At 64.4% G+C, this 17,755-nt stretch overlaps 1 protein-coding gene across 2 annotated transcripts; it reads left to right on the top strand.

Moving 5' to 3' along the window:
* Nucleotides 1–1,664: 1,664 nt before the first annotated feature.
* Nucleotides 1,665–17,583, top strand: CPLX2 (complexin 2). 2 transcript variants are annotated; one of them, XM_075766821.1, is made up of 5 exons: nt 1,665–1,776; nt 6,178–6,276; nt 15,167–15,274; nt 15,778–15,953; nt 16,125–17,583. In XM_075766821.1, exons 3-5 carry the CDS (start codon nt 15,244–15,246, stop codon nt 16,320–16,322), a joined length of 405 nt encoding a protein of 134 aa, XP_075622936.1. In that variant the 5' UTR covers nt 1,665–1,776; nt 6,178–6,276; nt 15,167–15,243; the 3' UTR covers nt 16,323–17,583. The 2 variants fall into 2 exon arrangements, with proteins under 2 accessions (XP_075622936.1, XP_075622937.1); XM_075766822.1 differs by lacking the exons at nt 1,665–1,776; nt 6,178–6,276 and adding an exon at nt 13,077–13,124.
* Nucleotides 17,584–17,755: the final 172 nt, after the last annotated feature.

Below are 17,755 nucleotides of genomic sequence, written 5' to 3'. Positions count from 1 at the left end.
CAGTGGCTGAGTGACAGCCGCATGGCAAGGCAATGCCAATGGCTCGCGGGAGCCCACCGCAGGGAGGAGAAGGGGTCGGTGCCCCCCGAGTCCAGAAGGAGCCAGCAGCACCCCACGGCCCCTCTCCAAACTGCTGCTCCCATTTCCAGGCAGGAGAATCCAGGAAGAATATGGGACAGCGCGAGCGAGCCTGCATATTGAGCGCTTTGATAAATAAAACATGGCGAGAAGGCAATCAGAGCTGCCCACTTGGCTGCAGGCGGCTCTGTCTGCAGCGGTTGCATGGGGGGAATTCACAAGCGGTGCCACCCCGGCCATCAGGCCGCCGGCCCTGACGTAGCTCCTCTGCTCACATCCAAGTTTTGCTGCCTCAGCACCGAGTGGGATTGATTTATTCATTAGCCTCTCCATCCCGCAGCAGCCCTGCAAAAGAAGGAGCAGCACGAGGAGCTGTTGTGTGATGTGACGAGCGGAATGGCAGGGAGCAGGGTGGGCTGACCCCAGAGGTGGCTCCCAGCTGACCACATCCCACCCGCCATTTCCCCGGGGTGGGAAGTGTGAGCAGCAAACTCCCCTGGGGCCTCGCTGCTGAGCCCTCCTCAGGCACTAAGGCATGGCTGTCCTGCACCCCCCTTTCAGGACGGTGAGGCAGGACCCCATTTTTTCAGGAGATTGAATCCCAATGGCTGAACCTATTGCAAAGACAACTTGCAAAGCAAGGAGCTAACCCCAGAAGGCACCGATCCTGGAGCAACTCTGGGGCTCAGCAGAAGCCATTCTGTGCCCCCACAAACCCAAAGCAAAACCCAGGGAAAGGGGAGCTTTGTCTGCCTGCGGGGGAAGCAAGGGCAGCAGCCTGTGGGGAGAGGCTGGGCAGGGGGAGGACGAGTCCCAGCCCTCCAGGCCAGTGAGGATCTCAGGAGTCCTCTTGGCCATGCCCAGGTCTCCTCACCTCCATCCTCAGAACAACCCGCAAGAGACCCTGGGTAAGGGCTTTGTCAGGTGCAACAGGGGTCTCTGATTTGGGGAGCACCGCTGGCACCCTGAGACACCTGGAGACGCCCTGTCCAGAGAGCCCTCCTCGGGGGGGGGGGGGGGGGGGATGGGGCTGACAGTGCCATGGGAAGGGAATCACTGACTCTGGGGGAGAGAAGTGCTGGGCCCTGGGGGGGAGGATGAATATTGGAGGGAATTGCTGGATGGGGGGCACTGCCAGGTAGGGGGTCAGGAGGGATGGCCAGGTTCTGGGGAAATGCTGGGTACTGGGGAAACAGGGGTGGCCAAGAAATGGGGGGGTACTGAGAGGCATGGCCAGGTACTGGGGGGTGCCTGTTATGGGCACTGGAGGTGCAACTGCTGGGGACCAGGGGCACGGCCAGGTACTGGGAGGGATGCCTGGGTACTGGGGAGCATACCCGGGTACTGGGGGGATGGCTGGATAGCAGGGGTGCAACTGCGGGGTACCGAGGGGGGCAGCTAGGTACCGGGGGGGGGCAATTACCGGGAACCGAGGGGACCTGCCGGGCAGCAGCGGCGGCAGTCGCCGGGTACCGGAGGGGAATTGTCGGGGCCGGGAGCTGCCGCCGGGGGCGCGGGGCGGGACGGGGGCGGGCACGGAGCCGGCCCCGCCCGGGAGGCCGTGCGGCGGAGGGGGAGCCAGCACCGGGCCCCCCCCCATCCCCGTACCGCTACGGCTCCCGCCTCCCTTCCGGCGGCGGCTCCTTCCCTGCGCCGGGGGCGGACGGGGCGGACCGGAGCCGCGCCGAGCCCAGCCGCGCCGAGCTCAGCCAGGTGGGTGCGGGGCCGGGCCGGGGCCGGGGCCGGGGCCGGGGCCGGGGGCGGGCCCGCCGTGCCGCAGAGCTCGCGGGGGGGCCGGGCACGGGCACGGGCACGGGGACCGGCCCGCCGAGCCTCCCGGGGCTGCCGGCTTATGTAACGGGGCGGCGGCCGCGGGGATGCGGGATGCGGCATGCGGTGCGGGATGCGGGGAAGGATGCGATGCAGGATGCAGGTGCGGGATGCAGGTGCAAGATGCAGGGCTGAGCGGTGCGCCCCCGGACTGCGTCCCCGCAGGGCTGGGGCGGGGGGGGGGGGGGCGCCGATCTGAAGGGGATGGCAGGAGAAGGGCTGTCACCCCTCGGACAGCCGTTTGCCTTCCCTCCCTCCAGCCCCTCCGTGCCTGGCCATCCCTGCGGGGATGCTCTGGAGAGCGGGGCCGTGGGCAGGAAGAGGAGGCAACCTTCTCCCCTCACTACTCCCTGCCTGCACCCGGGGAGGCTCCATGAAGCCTTCTGCTGTGGGGAGCTCCTGGTACCCCATCAGGTTCTTCCCACGCCTCTCCATCATATCTCCCTCCTCCATCCTGCTCCCCGCGGCTAAGTCCAACCACTCGTGGGGCATCCCAGCTGCATGGTCCCCTCCATGGTCCCCCGGTCCCCAGGCTCCAGCCCCTCTCCCCACTACACGATCCCCCTGGGGTCCTTCTGATGCCCCACACTCAAGCTCCTCTCCCCACTGTGTCCCCAGCGCTGTGGCTGCAGCACATGAGGCAGGTGGCTGCCGTGATCCAGGCCTGGCAGCACGCGGTGGCACTGTCACCCACATGGCACGAGCGTGACCGGGCGCCCGCTGCCCGAGGCAGGCAGTGCGGTGAGTCAGAGCAGTGAAGCAGGGCTGGAACCTTTGCTCAGGACAGGGCTGACGGCTCAGGGCTTCTCTGTGCGACCAGCCAGGCTTGGTGGGCAGTGGCAGCCACTGGCTGAGTTTGGTGAAGGAGCCAGAGAGATTCAAGTCAAGCCGAGGTGCTGGGTTTGGCAAATAGAGGATGAGGAAGGATCGGCCGGGCTTGCGGAGCAGAGAGGTGTCCTCCCTGCCAAACCTGCCCTCATCCCTCCGAGGCCACAGGATCCCAAGCTGCCAGGATGGGCTCTGATGTGGCTGGGAGAAACAGGGAGCTCAGCCCCTGGCTGGCAGCACTGCTCTGGGTGTCCAGCTCTCCCCATCCTGGGGAAACTGGAGACAGCTCAGCTGAGACAAACCAGCACAGAAAAATGTCTCAAAGTCTCCCTTGGCTGTGGGCTGAGTGTTTGTTTCTTCGATTGCCTCGCGTGATAACATTAGTATTGAAATGACCTCAACCAGACAGAGCTATTAACACCTCGCAGCGCTGGAGGATGATTGCGGTTCGCACCTTGGCTCTTCCCCGGGTTTCTACAGAGGCTGCTGCCAGGCACAGCCCAACAGGCCCGGTGCTGCTTGTCGGGAGCCGAGGGGAGCTGTGTTGAGTTGAGCACCAGAGCTGAGAGATCCCAGCGGATGTCCAATATTGCAGAGGAACCCTCTCGGGAAGAGACGGTGACGGCTGGCAGCATGGCACAGCTCCTTTCCCAGCGCTGGGCACCCATGTGCCCCCGTGGCCCAGAGCTGGAGAGGTCAGCCTGGGCTGACGCCTTTCCCACCGGCACCGAGCCCAAGCACTTGGACATCACACGCTGCCCAAACAGCTGGGGCTGGACCCCCGTGCCCAGAGCAGGCCAGAGGATCTCTGCTTTCGTCCGCAGCCTCTGCATGTTCCTGGCCAGTCCTCCCCATTTGTTCTTATGCCAGCATCATCCTCGAGTTTAAACGATCCTTCTCCCTCCCTGGTGTTTACTCGCCGGGTGTATTTATAGAGAGCAATCAGGCCTGCTCAGCCAGGGTAAACAAGCTGCGCTCCTGCGGGCTGCTCTCGCGTGAGCGCTCTCTGCTCGTTCGTCCCAGGAGCTTTCCCCTCCGCCTGTCTCGGCTCTGCGGAGCCTTCCTGGCTGCAGAGACCCAGACCGTGTGCCTTGTCCAGCTGTGGGGTCCCCGGGCCATGCCTCCAGGCTCCAGCGTATTGCCAGGTTGCCCAGTGCATCGCCAGGAGCTACTGCCACCTTTTCTGTGACATTCTGCACCACAGGTGCCTGCTCCTCCTGTAAGCAGCCAGGCCAGCAGGTCCATCCCTCTCTAGGTGGTGCCACCGACTCCTGCTATAACACTCACCAGAGGCTCAGAAACATTGCTCATCTCAGCCAAATCCCAGAGCCCCGTGATGGTGTGACCCAGACCTGCCCCGGCCCGTGGCAAGATGAAGTCTGCAAGAGACATTGAGATTTTTGAGTCTGAGGGTGTGCTTTTTGAGGGCACGGCAGGTTGGCTCAGGTCCGAAGCTGATGCCAGCCCCGGGCAGGTCACAAGAGCATTTCCCTTAGGCAGGAGAAGTGCTTTGAGATTTGGCCCAGAGTTTCCCGCAGCGCCTCACTGCTTCCCTTCCCCAGCCCACCCTCCTCTGCAGACATTTGGACAAGCTCAGCTATAAAAGCAGGGTGCTCCGGCAGAGAGCCGGATGTGCCAAAGCAAAAGAGCTGTGGACTCACTAATGGTCTCATCTTGAGCATTAAGTTTTCCCTGGATACTGTCTTGTGTCCAGACCTCGGGTGGATAAAAGCAGCCCTGCCAGTGCCCGAGGGCACCACAGTCCCCGGAGCTGGGGGTGTCCTGGCACTATCACTCTGCTCTTCCCTATCCTCTGCTTTTGGCTGCAGTTGATGTCTGGTTGCCTGGACAGACAGACTGAGCTAGTGCAGCTGTCCAGGTGAGACGCAGGCTCTACCCATTGCAAAGGCAGGAAAAAAAGCACTTCAGTCTGTCTCAGGAAAAAAAAAAAAAAAAAAAACAAAAAAACCCAACAAAACCCTGCAGGGATCAGAGCAGCACCCCCTTGGGCCCTCTGCATCCTCTCAGGTCCCCAGGCAGGGGGTCCTCACTCTTCTCACCCTCTGGAGTTTCAGCACAGAACGGCTAATTTGCACCTCAGGCCATGGTCGACAAAGCAGGGGACTGATTCTGTCCCAGCCCAGCTCATCTCCTTGGTGCTGAGCTGTCTGGAAACCAGCCACCCCCAGGCGCGTGTCCTCGCAGCACTCTGCAGCCAGTCTTACCCCGCTCCCCAGCCTTCCCACATCCCGAAGGAGGCAGCGGTTGTCCCCAGCAAAGGTCACCTTCACGCTGCTGCTGAGCCCTTTCCAGGCTGAGCTTTTAGCGCTGCGTTTCTCAGGGAAGCAGTTGCAGTTCTGGGGTCTTCTCAGGAGTCCCACTGGGGACCCTCTGCCCCTTCCCCACAGCCCCTCAGAGCTCGAGGTCCCCTAGGTGAGTCCGCACCCTCCCCAAACCCATGCAGAGCATTCCTGCTCTGTAATGCTTTTAAAAATGCAGGCTCCATCCATCCCAGCCCCTGCTCCTCCAGCGTCGCTGTTTGCCTGTGTTTCCCCTGGCTCCCCTGGGTTATATATTTATCTCCAATTTGCCAAAGCCTCCCTACTTCCCCAGGGTGGAGGAAAAGCCTTTGCTCAAAGTCAGGATGAATTTGTAACTTCCCCAGGAACCTGCTCCCTGAGTCGCAGAGCGCAAATCACACTTGCGGCACCCGTCATCGTGGCACCAGCCGCACCGCAAGGACGGGCCACCCCGAGAAACTGCCGGTGCGGCACCCAGCACGCTGGTACCGCAACCCCACCCAGGCCAGCGTCCTCCAGGAGCACCCCCCAGGTCTCCCCAGGCATCACAGGGGGACTTCAAGGACGTTCAGGGAAGGAACAAGATCCCCGAGCAGAAGCTTCCTGCAGAACTGGGGAGCCCAGAGCGGGTCCAGACTTTCTCAAATTGCAAAGTCGGAGCAAGGGCTTTTGTTTGGTGGCTTGTTTTAACTTGCCATTATGTTCTCCAAAGAAGAAATTCATCATGTGCAAGCTGAGGAAGGCACAGTTAATGTGAAATTGTAAAACCCTCAAAGAGTTGAGAGCCCTCTAAATATTTAATGAAGGCATCCAAACTGACGGGTGTCTGCAGAGATGGCCAGGAGCCCTCTGCCAGCAGCGGAGATGGTGGGAGAGGAGCAAAGACCCTGACAGACTGCCACCTCCTGCAGCCTGTCACCCTCTGTGCACCCCGCTGGGCTCCCACCTGTGGGGAGACCGTTCATCTTGGCAGCAGGTCACTTCTATCCTTGGAGGTCAGGATGCAGGGGGGTGCACAGACCCACCCTGGGCCCCCCACATGGAGGGAGAGAGCAGCTCTGTCCATCACCCTTCAAGTGATTCTGCTTTGTCCACTGTCCAGTCCTGGGGCTGATCCTCTCACTGCCGGTGTCTCCCGCAGGCCCCACTCTCCCTGCGATGCCCAGCCGCCCCTGCGAGCTCCTCATCCTCCTGCATTAGGTGCCGAAGCCTGCGGACGCCCGGCGCTGCACGCACCAAGGTAGGCAGCGCTGCCTGACCACAGACATGGTGCAGCCGTGGGATGGAGGGGAGATGCGGGGGTAACTCCTGGGGCTGCCTCAGCAGAGCCAGTCGGGCCCCCCCAGGGTAGGGGGTTCATCACGGGCATCCTGGCGAGACCCCAGTGCAGGGCCAGAGGCATCCGGACCAGCTCAGGACCAGGCTGCGGCCATGGGAGCAAGGAGCAGCTGGGGCTCCAGGGCGGATGCTGGGCACAGTCCTGCCTGGGGACCGTGGCAGGTGACAGTGACTGTGGAGCTGGTGCGGCGCCAAGTTTTTGTCTTTTTTTTCTTTTTTTTTCTTTTTTTTTTTTTTGCCTTTGAAAGCCCCCAGATGGGAAAGGTACGCGCCAAACCCCACTGCAAGCAGCCAAGAACGAATTTTCTGGCCAGAGCCCCAGCAGCTCTTGGAGCGGCACTGTGCCCGTCCGGCGTCACGCCGCAGCGGAAACCCCAAGCGCAGGCAGGCTGGGGGAGGTGTCAGCTGGGGTGGGCAGTGAGCCCCCCACCCATCCCAGCTGCTCCCTCCCCGGCGCAGGGTTCTCACTCCTCCCAGCACCCCAAGCCAGGGCAGCGCAGGATCATCCCGCTCCCACCAAGCTGCAGCTTGGCTGGAGCCCAGACACCCAGATGTCCCCCCCACACCGCCACAGAGCCCCCCACCGTGCAGCCATCTGCTGCTGTCGGAGGACAGGGCGTCCCCAGCGTTGTGGCCCTTGGCCGGCTCTGTTGCCCAGGGCATCTCAGCTCCCAAACCTCCCCTCTCATGGGGTGCAATGGGTCCTTCTCCCCCAGGAAGGCAGATGCTCTCCCAGAGCCAGGCTGAGAGTTTGGGAAGAGCAGGACCAACTGTGACTGCATCCCCGCTCCCCTCTTCCTCCTGCTCCCCAGCTTCGGAGGTGCAGGGGGGGGTTAAAGCACCCCAGGCTCTCTGCCCTCATCTGGGAAGCACCAAAGAGCTTGCAGAATCTTTGCAAAACCAGCACCTGTATCAGCATGAGGCTGAACCCCAGGGAAGCAGCGCCCAGGGTCTCATTTTCGAGGGCACTTCAGCTGGAGGGGGGACGGGTGGGGGCTGCTGCTGCTCTGCTGTGATCTGGATGCCCAGTCTTGAGCTAATTGTGCCCTTGTCCTTCATGCCTTTCCCCCATCAGTGAAATGAGGGTGGGTATAACCTCTCCAAGGCTTTCTGCAGGGAGCGGGTGCCCAAATCCCATCCTGAGACGGAGCCAGGAGGGGACCCTCAGACATCCACTCCTCACACAGTCCTGACCACCTCCGTCATCGGCGCCTGCACTGGCTCTGCATGTCCCTGCCAGGGACCTGGGAATGGAAATCAGTATGTGCAAGGGCTGGCTCCTTCCCAAAGGCAATGGCAGGGGTGATGGGGAGGGATGGGGGGGCAGCGCGGGGGCTCAGTGGGGCTTTTATCTGCTCCCCGACCGGTGCCTGGTGTGCTGCGCCCAGCTCCACTCTGCACCGGCCCCTGCAGAGCTGTGCGGGTGTGCGTGCCTGCCATAAATATTGATGGGGTGGACTCAGCGCAAGTGTGCTTTTATATACGGCGATTGGGATGTAAATGCTATAAGTACCTGCTGTGTGGGCAGGAGAAAGCGATGTAGGTGATAGCACCGAGGCTGAATGCACTGTGGCTTTTTTACAGGGAGGTGGGATCCATCCTGCGTGGGGTGGGGAGGTGGGAAGCGGCCGGGTGAGTAACTCCAGGGGCATAAACCTGTTTGGGGAATTGGCCAGACCTGCAGCAAGCCTAAATCTTCCAGCTGAGACTGCAGTGAGCCACCACAGCTCCCACAGCCCGCTCCCAGCACAGCCATGCCAGGATAAACAGCGAGGGGCTGCAGTGCCTCTGTTTAATAATGCATGGCACAGAGGCACCGGATACACGCTGAGAGCCAGAAGCCATGGGGACAAGGAGTCACCGCTGCAGTGCTTGACCGGCGGGTTCCATCCTGGCATCCCCCGACACTCACGGGACATGGACACCTTGGGGCTCTGGGCGGCCCTGAGACTGGGGCTGGGTGAGCAGAGCTCCCCGTCGCAGGACACAGAGCAGCGGTGGCAAAGCCAAGGCACTCGGTCACGCAGAGGCTGACATCCCGGCTGCGCTGGATGCTTCTTAGCTGGAGCCTGGTCCCTGTCCCCTTGGGCACGGGGAGATTCAGCCCTTCCATGACTGTGTCTTGCACAGATGTAGGCATAGATGGTCTTTTTGGGGAGCTCTGGAGGGCTGAGCAGCACTGGGAGCACCCCTCCCTCTCTGGCATCCTCCTGGGACACCACTAAGCTGGGAAGAGCTGGAAGCTGTGGGCTTGATCCCCTCCTCGCCCCATCCTTCCTTTAGCGGCAGCCACCCCAGCTTGCACGCCGGCTGCCATGCCCGGGACGAGCAGGCAGTAGTTCGCAACCAGCTCCTGCAAACGGCCCCCCCAGGGGATGCACGCATCCCTCATTGCGTGCGGTGCTGTTATCCAGCCCCGTCGACCATCTGCCACAGCAGCTCCCCGCCCATGCTGCGCCCCGCGGCATGGAGCTGGGCAGAGACGGGCTGGGGATGGCCAGCACACCCCCCTACCCCACGGGCAGGAGCCTGGCAGGAGGAGGCAGACGGGTCTAGGAGAGCGATGCTGACGGGGCTGTGGTAGTGATGCAGATGGGTCTGCAATACTGATGCCGATGGGGCTGTGGTAATAATGCAGACGGGCCTGTGACAGTGATGCAGGAGAGCAGGAAAAGCTGCAGCATCAGCCCAGGGCCCCTCTGGCTGCAGGGATGCTTTGCTGTGCCTGTGCAGAGCAGGGCACGAGGAGAGCAGCAGGCAGGAGCCTCCCCCATCCAACCAGCAAAGCCTGGAGCCAGGGAGCCCCTCAGGGCATGAGGCCAGTAGAAGCACTCCATGAGGGTGGCTCCAGGAGCAGATTTGGCCCGTTTTCTCTGTCCCTCTCTGGTGAGCTCAGGGGTCCCTGCCACCCCCAGACCCCCACCGCGGTGCTGCTCCCACAGTTGGGCAGAGCATCGCAGGGCAGCTGGCATCAAGCCACAGCATGAGCCCACCTCCCTCCCCACCAGCCCCAGGGCTCGTGGCATGCTCCCATGCCAGCCCTGCAGCGGGACCCACGTACACACCCTGTGCCTGGCATGCACAGGGGGATTACGGGGAGTGGGTGCTGGGGAGGCGCCCACGTCTGCTGGAGGGGGCTGTGACTTGCTGCAGGGACAGAGTGGTGTCCCCAGCGTACCCAGGTGCTGGACGTCGGCAGCTCTGAGCATTGCATGCCCCCCCCCGAGCACAGTGTAACAGGGTGACCCTGGGTCCCCCTCGCCTCACGTGCTGTCACCGGCGGGAGGGACAGCACAGGTGGCAGAGGCTGTCCCTGCAGTCTGTGCTCAGCCACTGTGCTGGAGGGTCTGGCTCCAGCCTGATGCTACAGTACACTGGTGCCCGTCCCTGTCTCTGTCCCCACCGGGTGCCAGCTCCGAGGGGCCGGGGCTGCTCTTCAGAGGCTGCAGCTGCTGCATGTTTCGTGCTGCCTCCTCCCCTTCTCTTCGCTGCTGTTTTTGTTTTGTTTAAGAGGCTGGGTTACGAATTTTAAACAGGCTCCTGAAAAACCCAATTACCTCCAGAAGACAACCTGATAAAAGCTGCCTAAGTGGCACTGTGGAAATCGCCTTGTGCAGCAGCTGAGGGAAAACCAACATAACAAAGCCTTTGGAAATGGAGTTAACCACTTTTAATCCCTTGGTACGATGAGAAGGACCAATAATTATTTTCTGCGGAGTTGGCAGGGGGGAGATAAGTGAAATAACTGCCCTGAGCTAATGGGTGGCAGCAGGCCGGGCTGGTGGTGCTGCAGGGATGCATGCAGGTATTCAGGCACCCGCTTCCCTCTGTCTGCGAGCTTTGCAAGGGCCCGTTGGGGCTGTGACCTTGCAGGGTCCCCGTGTGGCTGCAGGGCCTGGGGACGATGCCGGCAGTGGGATGGGCAGGTGCCGCTCAGGGCATTGCTGGTGGTGGATGCGGCGGGCAATGCGGCAGCGGAAGCCAGCCCTGTGCCCTTTCTCTGGGCGCCCGTGGGGAGCGGAGCGAAACTCTGCTGGGGCCCTGGCACCCGTGCCAGCTCCATCCCTGCTGCGCTGCCCCCGCGAGCCGGCACGGAGGCGACTTGCAGGACTTGGCAGCACTGAGAGCTTCCTCCTCCATCTGGCCACGGCACTGTCCCCCCCGTCCCTCCCATCCCTCCCCGTCCCTTCCCTTCCTGCCTCCCACAGCAGCTCCAGGCAGCCACCCAGCAGGTGACGCTGCCCAGGACAATGCCAGGGGACAGCTGTGCCTAAGGAGTGTCCGCGTTGGGCACAAGCAATCTCCTAGCACCAGGAGCATCCTCCAAACGCCTGCCAGAGACAGCTTGGCTCTGGGACTGCAGGGTTCCCATGGGCCCATCCCTGTCCCAAGAGCAGGGATGTCCGCAGGGGCGTGCGGGGCACAAGGACGGAGACAATGCCCAGGGCTGGTGATGAGCCCCTGGCTGCCCTTCCTGCGGGAGCCCAGCTGACGGGGCAGAGCTGGGTGCCTGCCAGCCTGCCGGCTGTGGTTGCGCTGCCGGCACCAGCAGCTGGAACGCCGGGGCAGTTGGCCACAGCTCACATGAGCCTCATGCTTCCCGTGGCAGCAGGGACTGGGGCTGCTTTGCCCACCTCCCCCTGGCCAGCCCACACCCCAAGTGGGATCCCACGCTTTGGGACAGTTCTCCAGGCCACTGAGCCCCAAGGAGGGCAAGCCCAGCTTAGCGCTGGGTGCTGGCACAAGGGACGGTCCTGCCAGCTTGGCCATAGCTCATACTGGGAGCAGTCCCCGGGTACGCTGGGAGCTACTGGGGGAGGATGCACTTAATGAGCCGAGGCATCTCCAAAGATTGAAAGATTCAAGGACCCATCCCAGGAACAAAAGGAGGCGTTTGTCAGGCGCTGAGAGACGGGCTCGTTAATTCCTCCTGGCTGTCACACTTATCTGTAATGAATTTGTGCTCCGCTGTATTATTTTTAATACAATAGGAGCGGTGCTGCCCGCCCACCGCCCGGCTGCCGGGAGCGCTGACGTCAGCGCCCAGAGCAGGGCTGCTGCAGGACGGACGGACGGACAGACGGGCCAAGCACTGGCCTGTCCCACTGCCCACACACTCGTCCCACCAGGTCCTGGTGGGCAGAGTGGGGCTGGGTGCGAGGCAGGAGCATTTTTTCCATTGAAAGTGGAAAAATGAGTTGTTGGTCGATGCCATGGTGGAAGGAGAATGCAGGCTTGGGGCTGGCAGAGATGGGGTGCCGCGGGAGAGGATTTTGGAGAGTGGTAAGAGAGGGGTTAACAAGAGGGCAATGTCCTTGATCTATTGTCCCCATGCCTAGACCCATCCATGGCAGCAGCCATGCGTCAGGGCAGGAGCAGGCAGAGGGTGCACACACACAGGTCTGCTGGTGCTGTGTCCCTCTGGAGGTGCTGGGCTGGTACAGGCGTGCCACAGTTCCGGCCCCCCCGCCTGCTGCCCCACATCCCTCATCACCCCCGTCCTCCCCACAGCAGCCCCAGCAGTGCCCAGCAGCACCAGCAGCATCTCCGCAGCCCACACCACCAGGCTTGTGGGGGCAACTGCAGCCCATCCCAGCTCCTGGCAGCCTCCCACAAATGGAGGTGGTGTTCCCCCCCCCAAAACGACCCTGCACCTAGACCCTCTCCAGCACTTTCCTGGGCCGTATCCACAAGCATCCCTGCAGGGCTGCTCCTCCAGAGCCTCACCATTAAACACTAGCTATCTCAAAGCCCAGCTCAGAGCACCACTAATCTGATTGCAAAGGGCTCGTCTTGTTTCTAATAACCCAGGGCTGGATTAATTAGGAGGCGCCGACTACCCGTCTGCAGGGTGGCAGGGCACACACTCGTCCCCAGCACATCTCTGCACTGGGATGAGGATGGGGGACCCGGGGGACCCCTGTCCCGCAGCAAGGGGTGCGCGGCAGGATGGGCTGCAGGACGCCCTCTCCCTTTGGGCAGGCACAGGGGGGCTGGCAGGGTGGTACCCCCCCTTTTCCTTCCCGGGCACCCCCCGGGGAAGGGAGTCCTGAGCTCTGTGAGCATCATGGCTGTGCAGCCCCTCCCACCATCTCCTGCCTGAACACCCCCTGCTCGCCGTGGGACCCCCGGGGCGGCAGCACCAAAATTCCAAAGCTGGGGCCTCTGAGCAGCGGCTGCTGGCGCTGGGGCCGAGGTGATTTGTCAGGGACTTTAATTAAAAGTCCCGCCGCTGCCCTGCACCGCTGCGGAGGGGGACGGGGTGCTGCGGCTTGGGGTGCTGGGTGAGGGAACAGCGAGGCGCAGGAATTGGGGGGTGGCGGGGGGCAGCTCCCCAGTGGCTCCGGCTGATTAATGCCTCGTTTCGCCCATTAATTGCCGCGGAGGTGAATCATTAACCCCGCGCAGGACGCGCTCCCCCCCCCCCCCCCCATCCCTCCGCTGCGGGAGCGCTGGAAGGGCCCGGGGGGGCCCCGTCCGCATCCTGGGGAGCGGTGCGGGGTCCCCAGGGCTCCCCCCCCCGGGCACCGGAACGTTTCCCCGAGAGTCGTGCGGCGTTTTCGGGGGGGGGTGGTCCCCGGGTCCCCGCATCCCCCCCCCCTCCGTGAGGGGCCGGGCTGCGCGGTGGCGGGGCGAGGGGTGTCGCCCCGGGCGGGCCCACGCGTGCCGCCGGGGGCGGGCGAGGGCCGGGCCGCGGCGGGGCGGGGCGGGAGGGCGGAGCGGCGGCAGCGGAGAGCGGCGGCGGAGCCGGTGAGTGCCGCGCCGCGCCGGTGCTGAAGGGACAGCGCCGCCGCTGCGGCACCGAGCGGCCCCGGGCGGGGCCCCGCACCGCATCCACCGGGGGGGGGGGGGGGGGGGGGCGAGCGGCGGGTCCCCGCGGCACCGCGTCCCCTGCACGACACCCCACCCCACCACCCCCCGCGGCTCCCGCCCTTCCCGCGTCCCCGCGCCCCCCCCCTCCCCCCCGCGTCCCCGGTGTCCCCTGCACCCCCCGTGCCTGTCCCTCGTCCCGGGTCCCCCCCCCGCGTCCTCCGTGTGCCTGCGCCCCCCCCCTCCGAGGTGCGTCCCCCGTGTTCCGCACCCCCATGCGGTCCCGGTGTCCCCCCGCATGCCGGGTCTCCCCTACGTCCCGTGTCCCCGGCGCCCTCCGGTGTCCCCCGCCCTCCCGGCGCCCCGCCGTGTCTCTGCGTCGCTGCAGCCCGTGCGGCCCCGGTGTCCCAGCGCCTGCCGGTGTCCCCAACGAACCCCGGTGTTGCTGCACCCCCCTCCCCACGCGGCCCCGGTGTCCCGGTGCCCCCTGTGCCCCAGCGGCCCCCCCCGGTGTCCCCTGCACCCTCCCTGTGGCCCCGAGGCTCAGCGCAGTAATGCCTGGAGGAGCCCCCCCGGTGCCGCGGGGTGCCCCGGGCTGGGAGCAACAAACTTCCCCGGGTCCCGGTTCGTGGAGCCCCCCCACAGCCCACCGCGGGGACCCGGGGAGCCGGGGTGGGGGGACCCGCGAGGCTGCAGCACCCACTGGGGGCGCGCACACACACACACACACGCACTGCAAACTGCACACCCAGGCTGTGAGCACAGCCTGCAGCCCCCCGCACACACACGGGGCACACGGGGGGCACAGGCACACCCCCCCACACACACACACTGCCTGCAGTCCCCCACATGCACACGCACACAGAGCATGCAAACAGCCTGCAACACCCCCACACGTACACACACGCGGCAGAGTCTGCAAATTTGTGTGCACACCCCCCCATACAGCCTGCAAACCCACGGACCTTCACACACAGCCCCCCACACACACACTAATACAGCTTGCAACCCCCCCTACAGTGTGCAAACACATACACGCAGCGCAAACACACACAGCGCGCACAAACACAGCCTGAAAACCTGTGCGTACACACTCACCCATGCAAGCCGTTGGACATATATCCGCAGAGCTTGCAAACCCTGAAACTCATGCACGCACACACTCAAAGCTTGCAAACAGGCTGCAAACCCGCACACCGTGTGGGCACACGCAGCTTGCAGCCCCACAGACTTAGACACGCACACACGTCTGCACACACCCCCATGCACAACAGCCTGCAGCCACCTGCAAACACACCTCTTGACCAAACACAGCTCACACGCACACACAAAATGCATGCAAGCAGAGTGTGCACACACATGCTCTGTCCCACACACGCAGTGCCCCTGCACGCCGTCACCCATCCCCAACACCCCATGGCGATCACACGCAGTCACAGGCTGCTGCCTGCAACCCCTACAGCCCGCAAACATGGTCACAACCTGCCAACAGGCTCTTCTCCATCCCTCTGCAGAGCACAGGCATTGCAATAGACACACGTACACACACACAGCATCCCATGTCCGGCTGCATCGCACTGGCATCCCCAGGCAGGGTCTGTTGTGTCCCCCCCCCCCCCAAAGCAGGGGCACACGGTGGGTGGTGGTGTGGTGGCTTCCTATATTACTGTACTCCAGGCAGCACCCCAGGGCTCCCAGGCTCCTGCTGCCCCACCGAGGGCAGTGCTGGGGTGGAAAGTCCCTCTGGGGTCCCTGCCCTGGTCCCTCCACAGGTCCCCAAGGCCAGTGGGGATGTGGGGAGGGGGCTGAAGAGAGCTGCCAGCAGGCAGATCTGCCCACCCTCTGCCCGTCCTGGAAGGCATTTGGGGCTGGAGATGCAGAGGGTGCAAACTGCAGCCCCAGGGACCATCCCATCCCTCGTGCCTGCATGGTGGGGACCACGCGCACAGCGTCCCCAACCGTGTCCCTTTCTGCCCACACAGGTGGCCCTGGTTGGCGAGCCCAGACAGCAGTGGATGAGTGCTGGGCACTGGCCTAGCCGCACGTGCACACCGGCACCATGGACTTTGTCATGAAGCAAGCGCTGGGCGGTGAGTGGGTGCTGTCCCCCCTCAGGGTCCCCCCCTCCAGGAGCAATGCCAGCCCAGCACCCCAGACAGAATGGTGGGAGGGAGATGGAGGGGGGGACAGAGCCACGGGAAGAGCTGCCGGCAGCGGGGAGCTGCTGCCAGAGCCCTCCGGGGCTCCTGTTCCCGGTGCCGACAGCTCCTGGCTGGGGAATCCCGGCTCTCCCGCTGCTAAGTGGGATTCCCCAGCGGGTCCCCTGGGTGCCAGCACCGAAGGAGCTGCCGGCATCTCCCCCGGCTGACGCCGAACTAGGGCAGCGCAGCCAGCCTGCGGCACTCCCCATCCCCGCAGCCTCCGGAGCCCGTCTGCAGCCGGCTCTGGTGCAAGTGGCCCTGTGGGCATCCTGAGTCCTCCTTGCCCGGGGCGGGGGGGGGCTCCGTGCCCTCCCTGCCTCTGCAGGGGCTTTGACAGCCAGCACCAGGCTGCAGCACCCTTGGGGACCAGCCAATGATCTTGTTCTGTGCAGGGGCCACCAAGGACATGGGGAAGATGCTGGGGGGTGAGGAGGAGAAGGACCCCGACGCACAGAAGAAGGAGGAGGAGAGGCAGGAGGCCCTGCGCCAGCAGGAGGAGGAGCGGAAAGCCAAGCACGCCCGCATGGAAGCCGAGCGGGAGAAAGTCCGGCAGCAGATCCGCGACAAGGTGGGCACACATGTCCCCTGCACCCACCCCTACCCGCAGCACCCAGGGAGGGGCTGGGACAGGGAGCCAGCACAGCCAGGGAGGAGGGTGGCCCGAGGTGGCATGATGGGCACCGAGCACAACGTGGGCAGCACCCGCTGCCTGCCCTGCTGAGGGCCTGTGTTCTCACAGTACGGGCTGAAGAAGAAGGAGGAGAAGGAGGCAGAGGAGAAAGCCGCACTGGAGCAGCCGTGTGAGGGCAGCCTGACGCGCCCCAAGAAGGCAATCCCGGCCGGCTGCGGGGACGAGGAAGAGGAGGAGGAGGAGAGCATCCTGGACACCGTCCTCAAGTACCTGCCTGGCCCACTGCAGGATATGTTCAAGAAGTAACAGCACCGCCAACCCTGCCATGGGGTGCTGGGGCACGGGCACCCTCTCCCCTCTAACCCTCCATCAGTTCCCCTGGCCTGGGGGGGGGTCCCCGCACCCCCTCCTGCCCTTTCCCCCAACCAGACCAAAAACCCGCCCCGTCCCGTCCAGGCAGGGCCCCCCCCACCATGCCATGCCAAAGGGGAACTGCCCTGGCTGGACAGGGCGAACCGGGACCAAATGCACTGATGTAACCTCGCGGCAGGCTGGGGGCACCCCAGGCCCTACCGGCCCCCCCCCGGGGTGGCTCCCTGTGCCCCCTGCCCTGCACCTCCTGCCCTCCCAGGGGACCCCGGCAGGCCTCCACTCGCCTGCCCTCGTCCCCAGCACTGCCATCCCCCTGCCCTGTCCCGCCCTGGGTCAAGCCCAAAGCACAAAGCCAGGCGCCCTGCCCACAGCTCCCCCATCCCCAGGCCCCGGGCACAGGGGTCCCCCGGGGCTGCCCGGTGTGCCCCAGCATCGGGGGGTTGGAGGGGACCCCTCTCCCCGCATCTCTGGCCCCATAGTTAAAGCCATATCAGTTAGACTGCAATACTTCAGCACCAGGAGGAGCGGGCGCCGCGCTCCGCCGACCGTGTACAAAGGCGCGTGCGGGGCAGGGACCCCCCTGCCTCGTCCCCCCACCCTGTCCCTGTTCCCCCCCCCACCGCTCGCTCGTCCGTGTCTTGGCCCCGCTGGCCCCCGTTCTTGCATTAGTGTCTCTGTGCCAGGGTGCGCTCCGTCGCTCCATGCGTCCTCGTGTCCGCTGCTCACACTCCCACCCGAGTCCCTGCTGTCCCTGGGGCGCCCATGGCACTGAGCCGTGAGCCCCCCACCGCGCTGCTGGGGCCCCCGCTCTGCCCCATGCAATAAAGCCAGTGCGGGGCCGAGAGCCGCTGGGCCAGTCCTGGGCTGGGAGCGCCCGGCTGCCCCCCACCCAACGCTGGACACACGGGTCCCCCCTGGGCCTGGGAAGGGATCCCTGGGCAAGCGCCCCAGGACATCCCAGGAGCTGCTGTTTGCACCCCAATGGGGGGATGCAGGAGTATGCCCTCGCCCCAGCCCGTGTCCCTTGCCGCACCGTGCTCCTCCCTCCCCCTGCTTCCTCCGCCTCAGCCCCCAGCTGCTCACCAGGGCCCTCCCCGGGAGGTGGCGGGTGGTTTGGGGCCCCGCAGACATGCTGTGACCATCCTGCTCGAACTAGTCTTTGACAAACTAATAAAATAAAGGGATTTGTACATTGCTCCAGCTTCTCCTCAATCATTGCTTCCCTGGGGCCCTGTACCAGCTCCCTCACCCCTCCATCCCCCTCAGGGCTGAGACCTGACAGCTCATCACACTAGGGAAGGCCCCAGGGCTCACACTGAGCAGCACCCAAAAGCGCCCAAGGGGAAGTGAGAGGCCACATGTGGCTC

The sequence above is a fragment of the Balearica regulorum genome, chromosome 14 (genome assembly GCF_011004875.1).
Source record: "Balearica regulorum gibbericeps isolate bBalReg1 chromosome 14, bBalReg1.pri, whole genome shotgun sequence".
Taxonomy (NCBI): domain Eukaryota; kingdom Metazoa; phylum Chordata; class Aves; order Gruiformes; family Gruidae; genus Balearica; species Balearica regulorum.
Note: the sequence above shows the minus strand (reverse complement) of the source record. Positions and strands in the feature narration are given on the sequence as shown.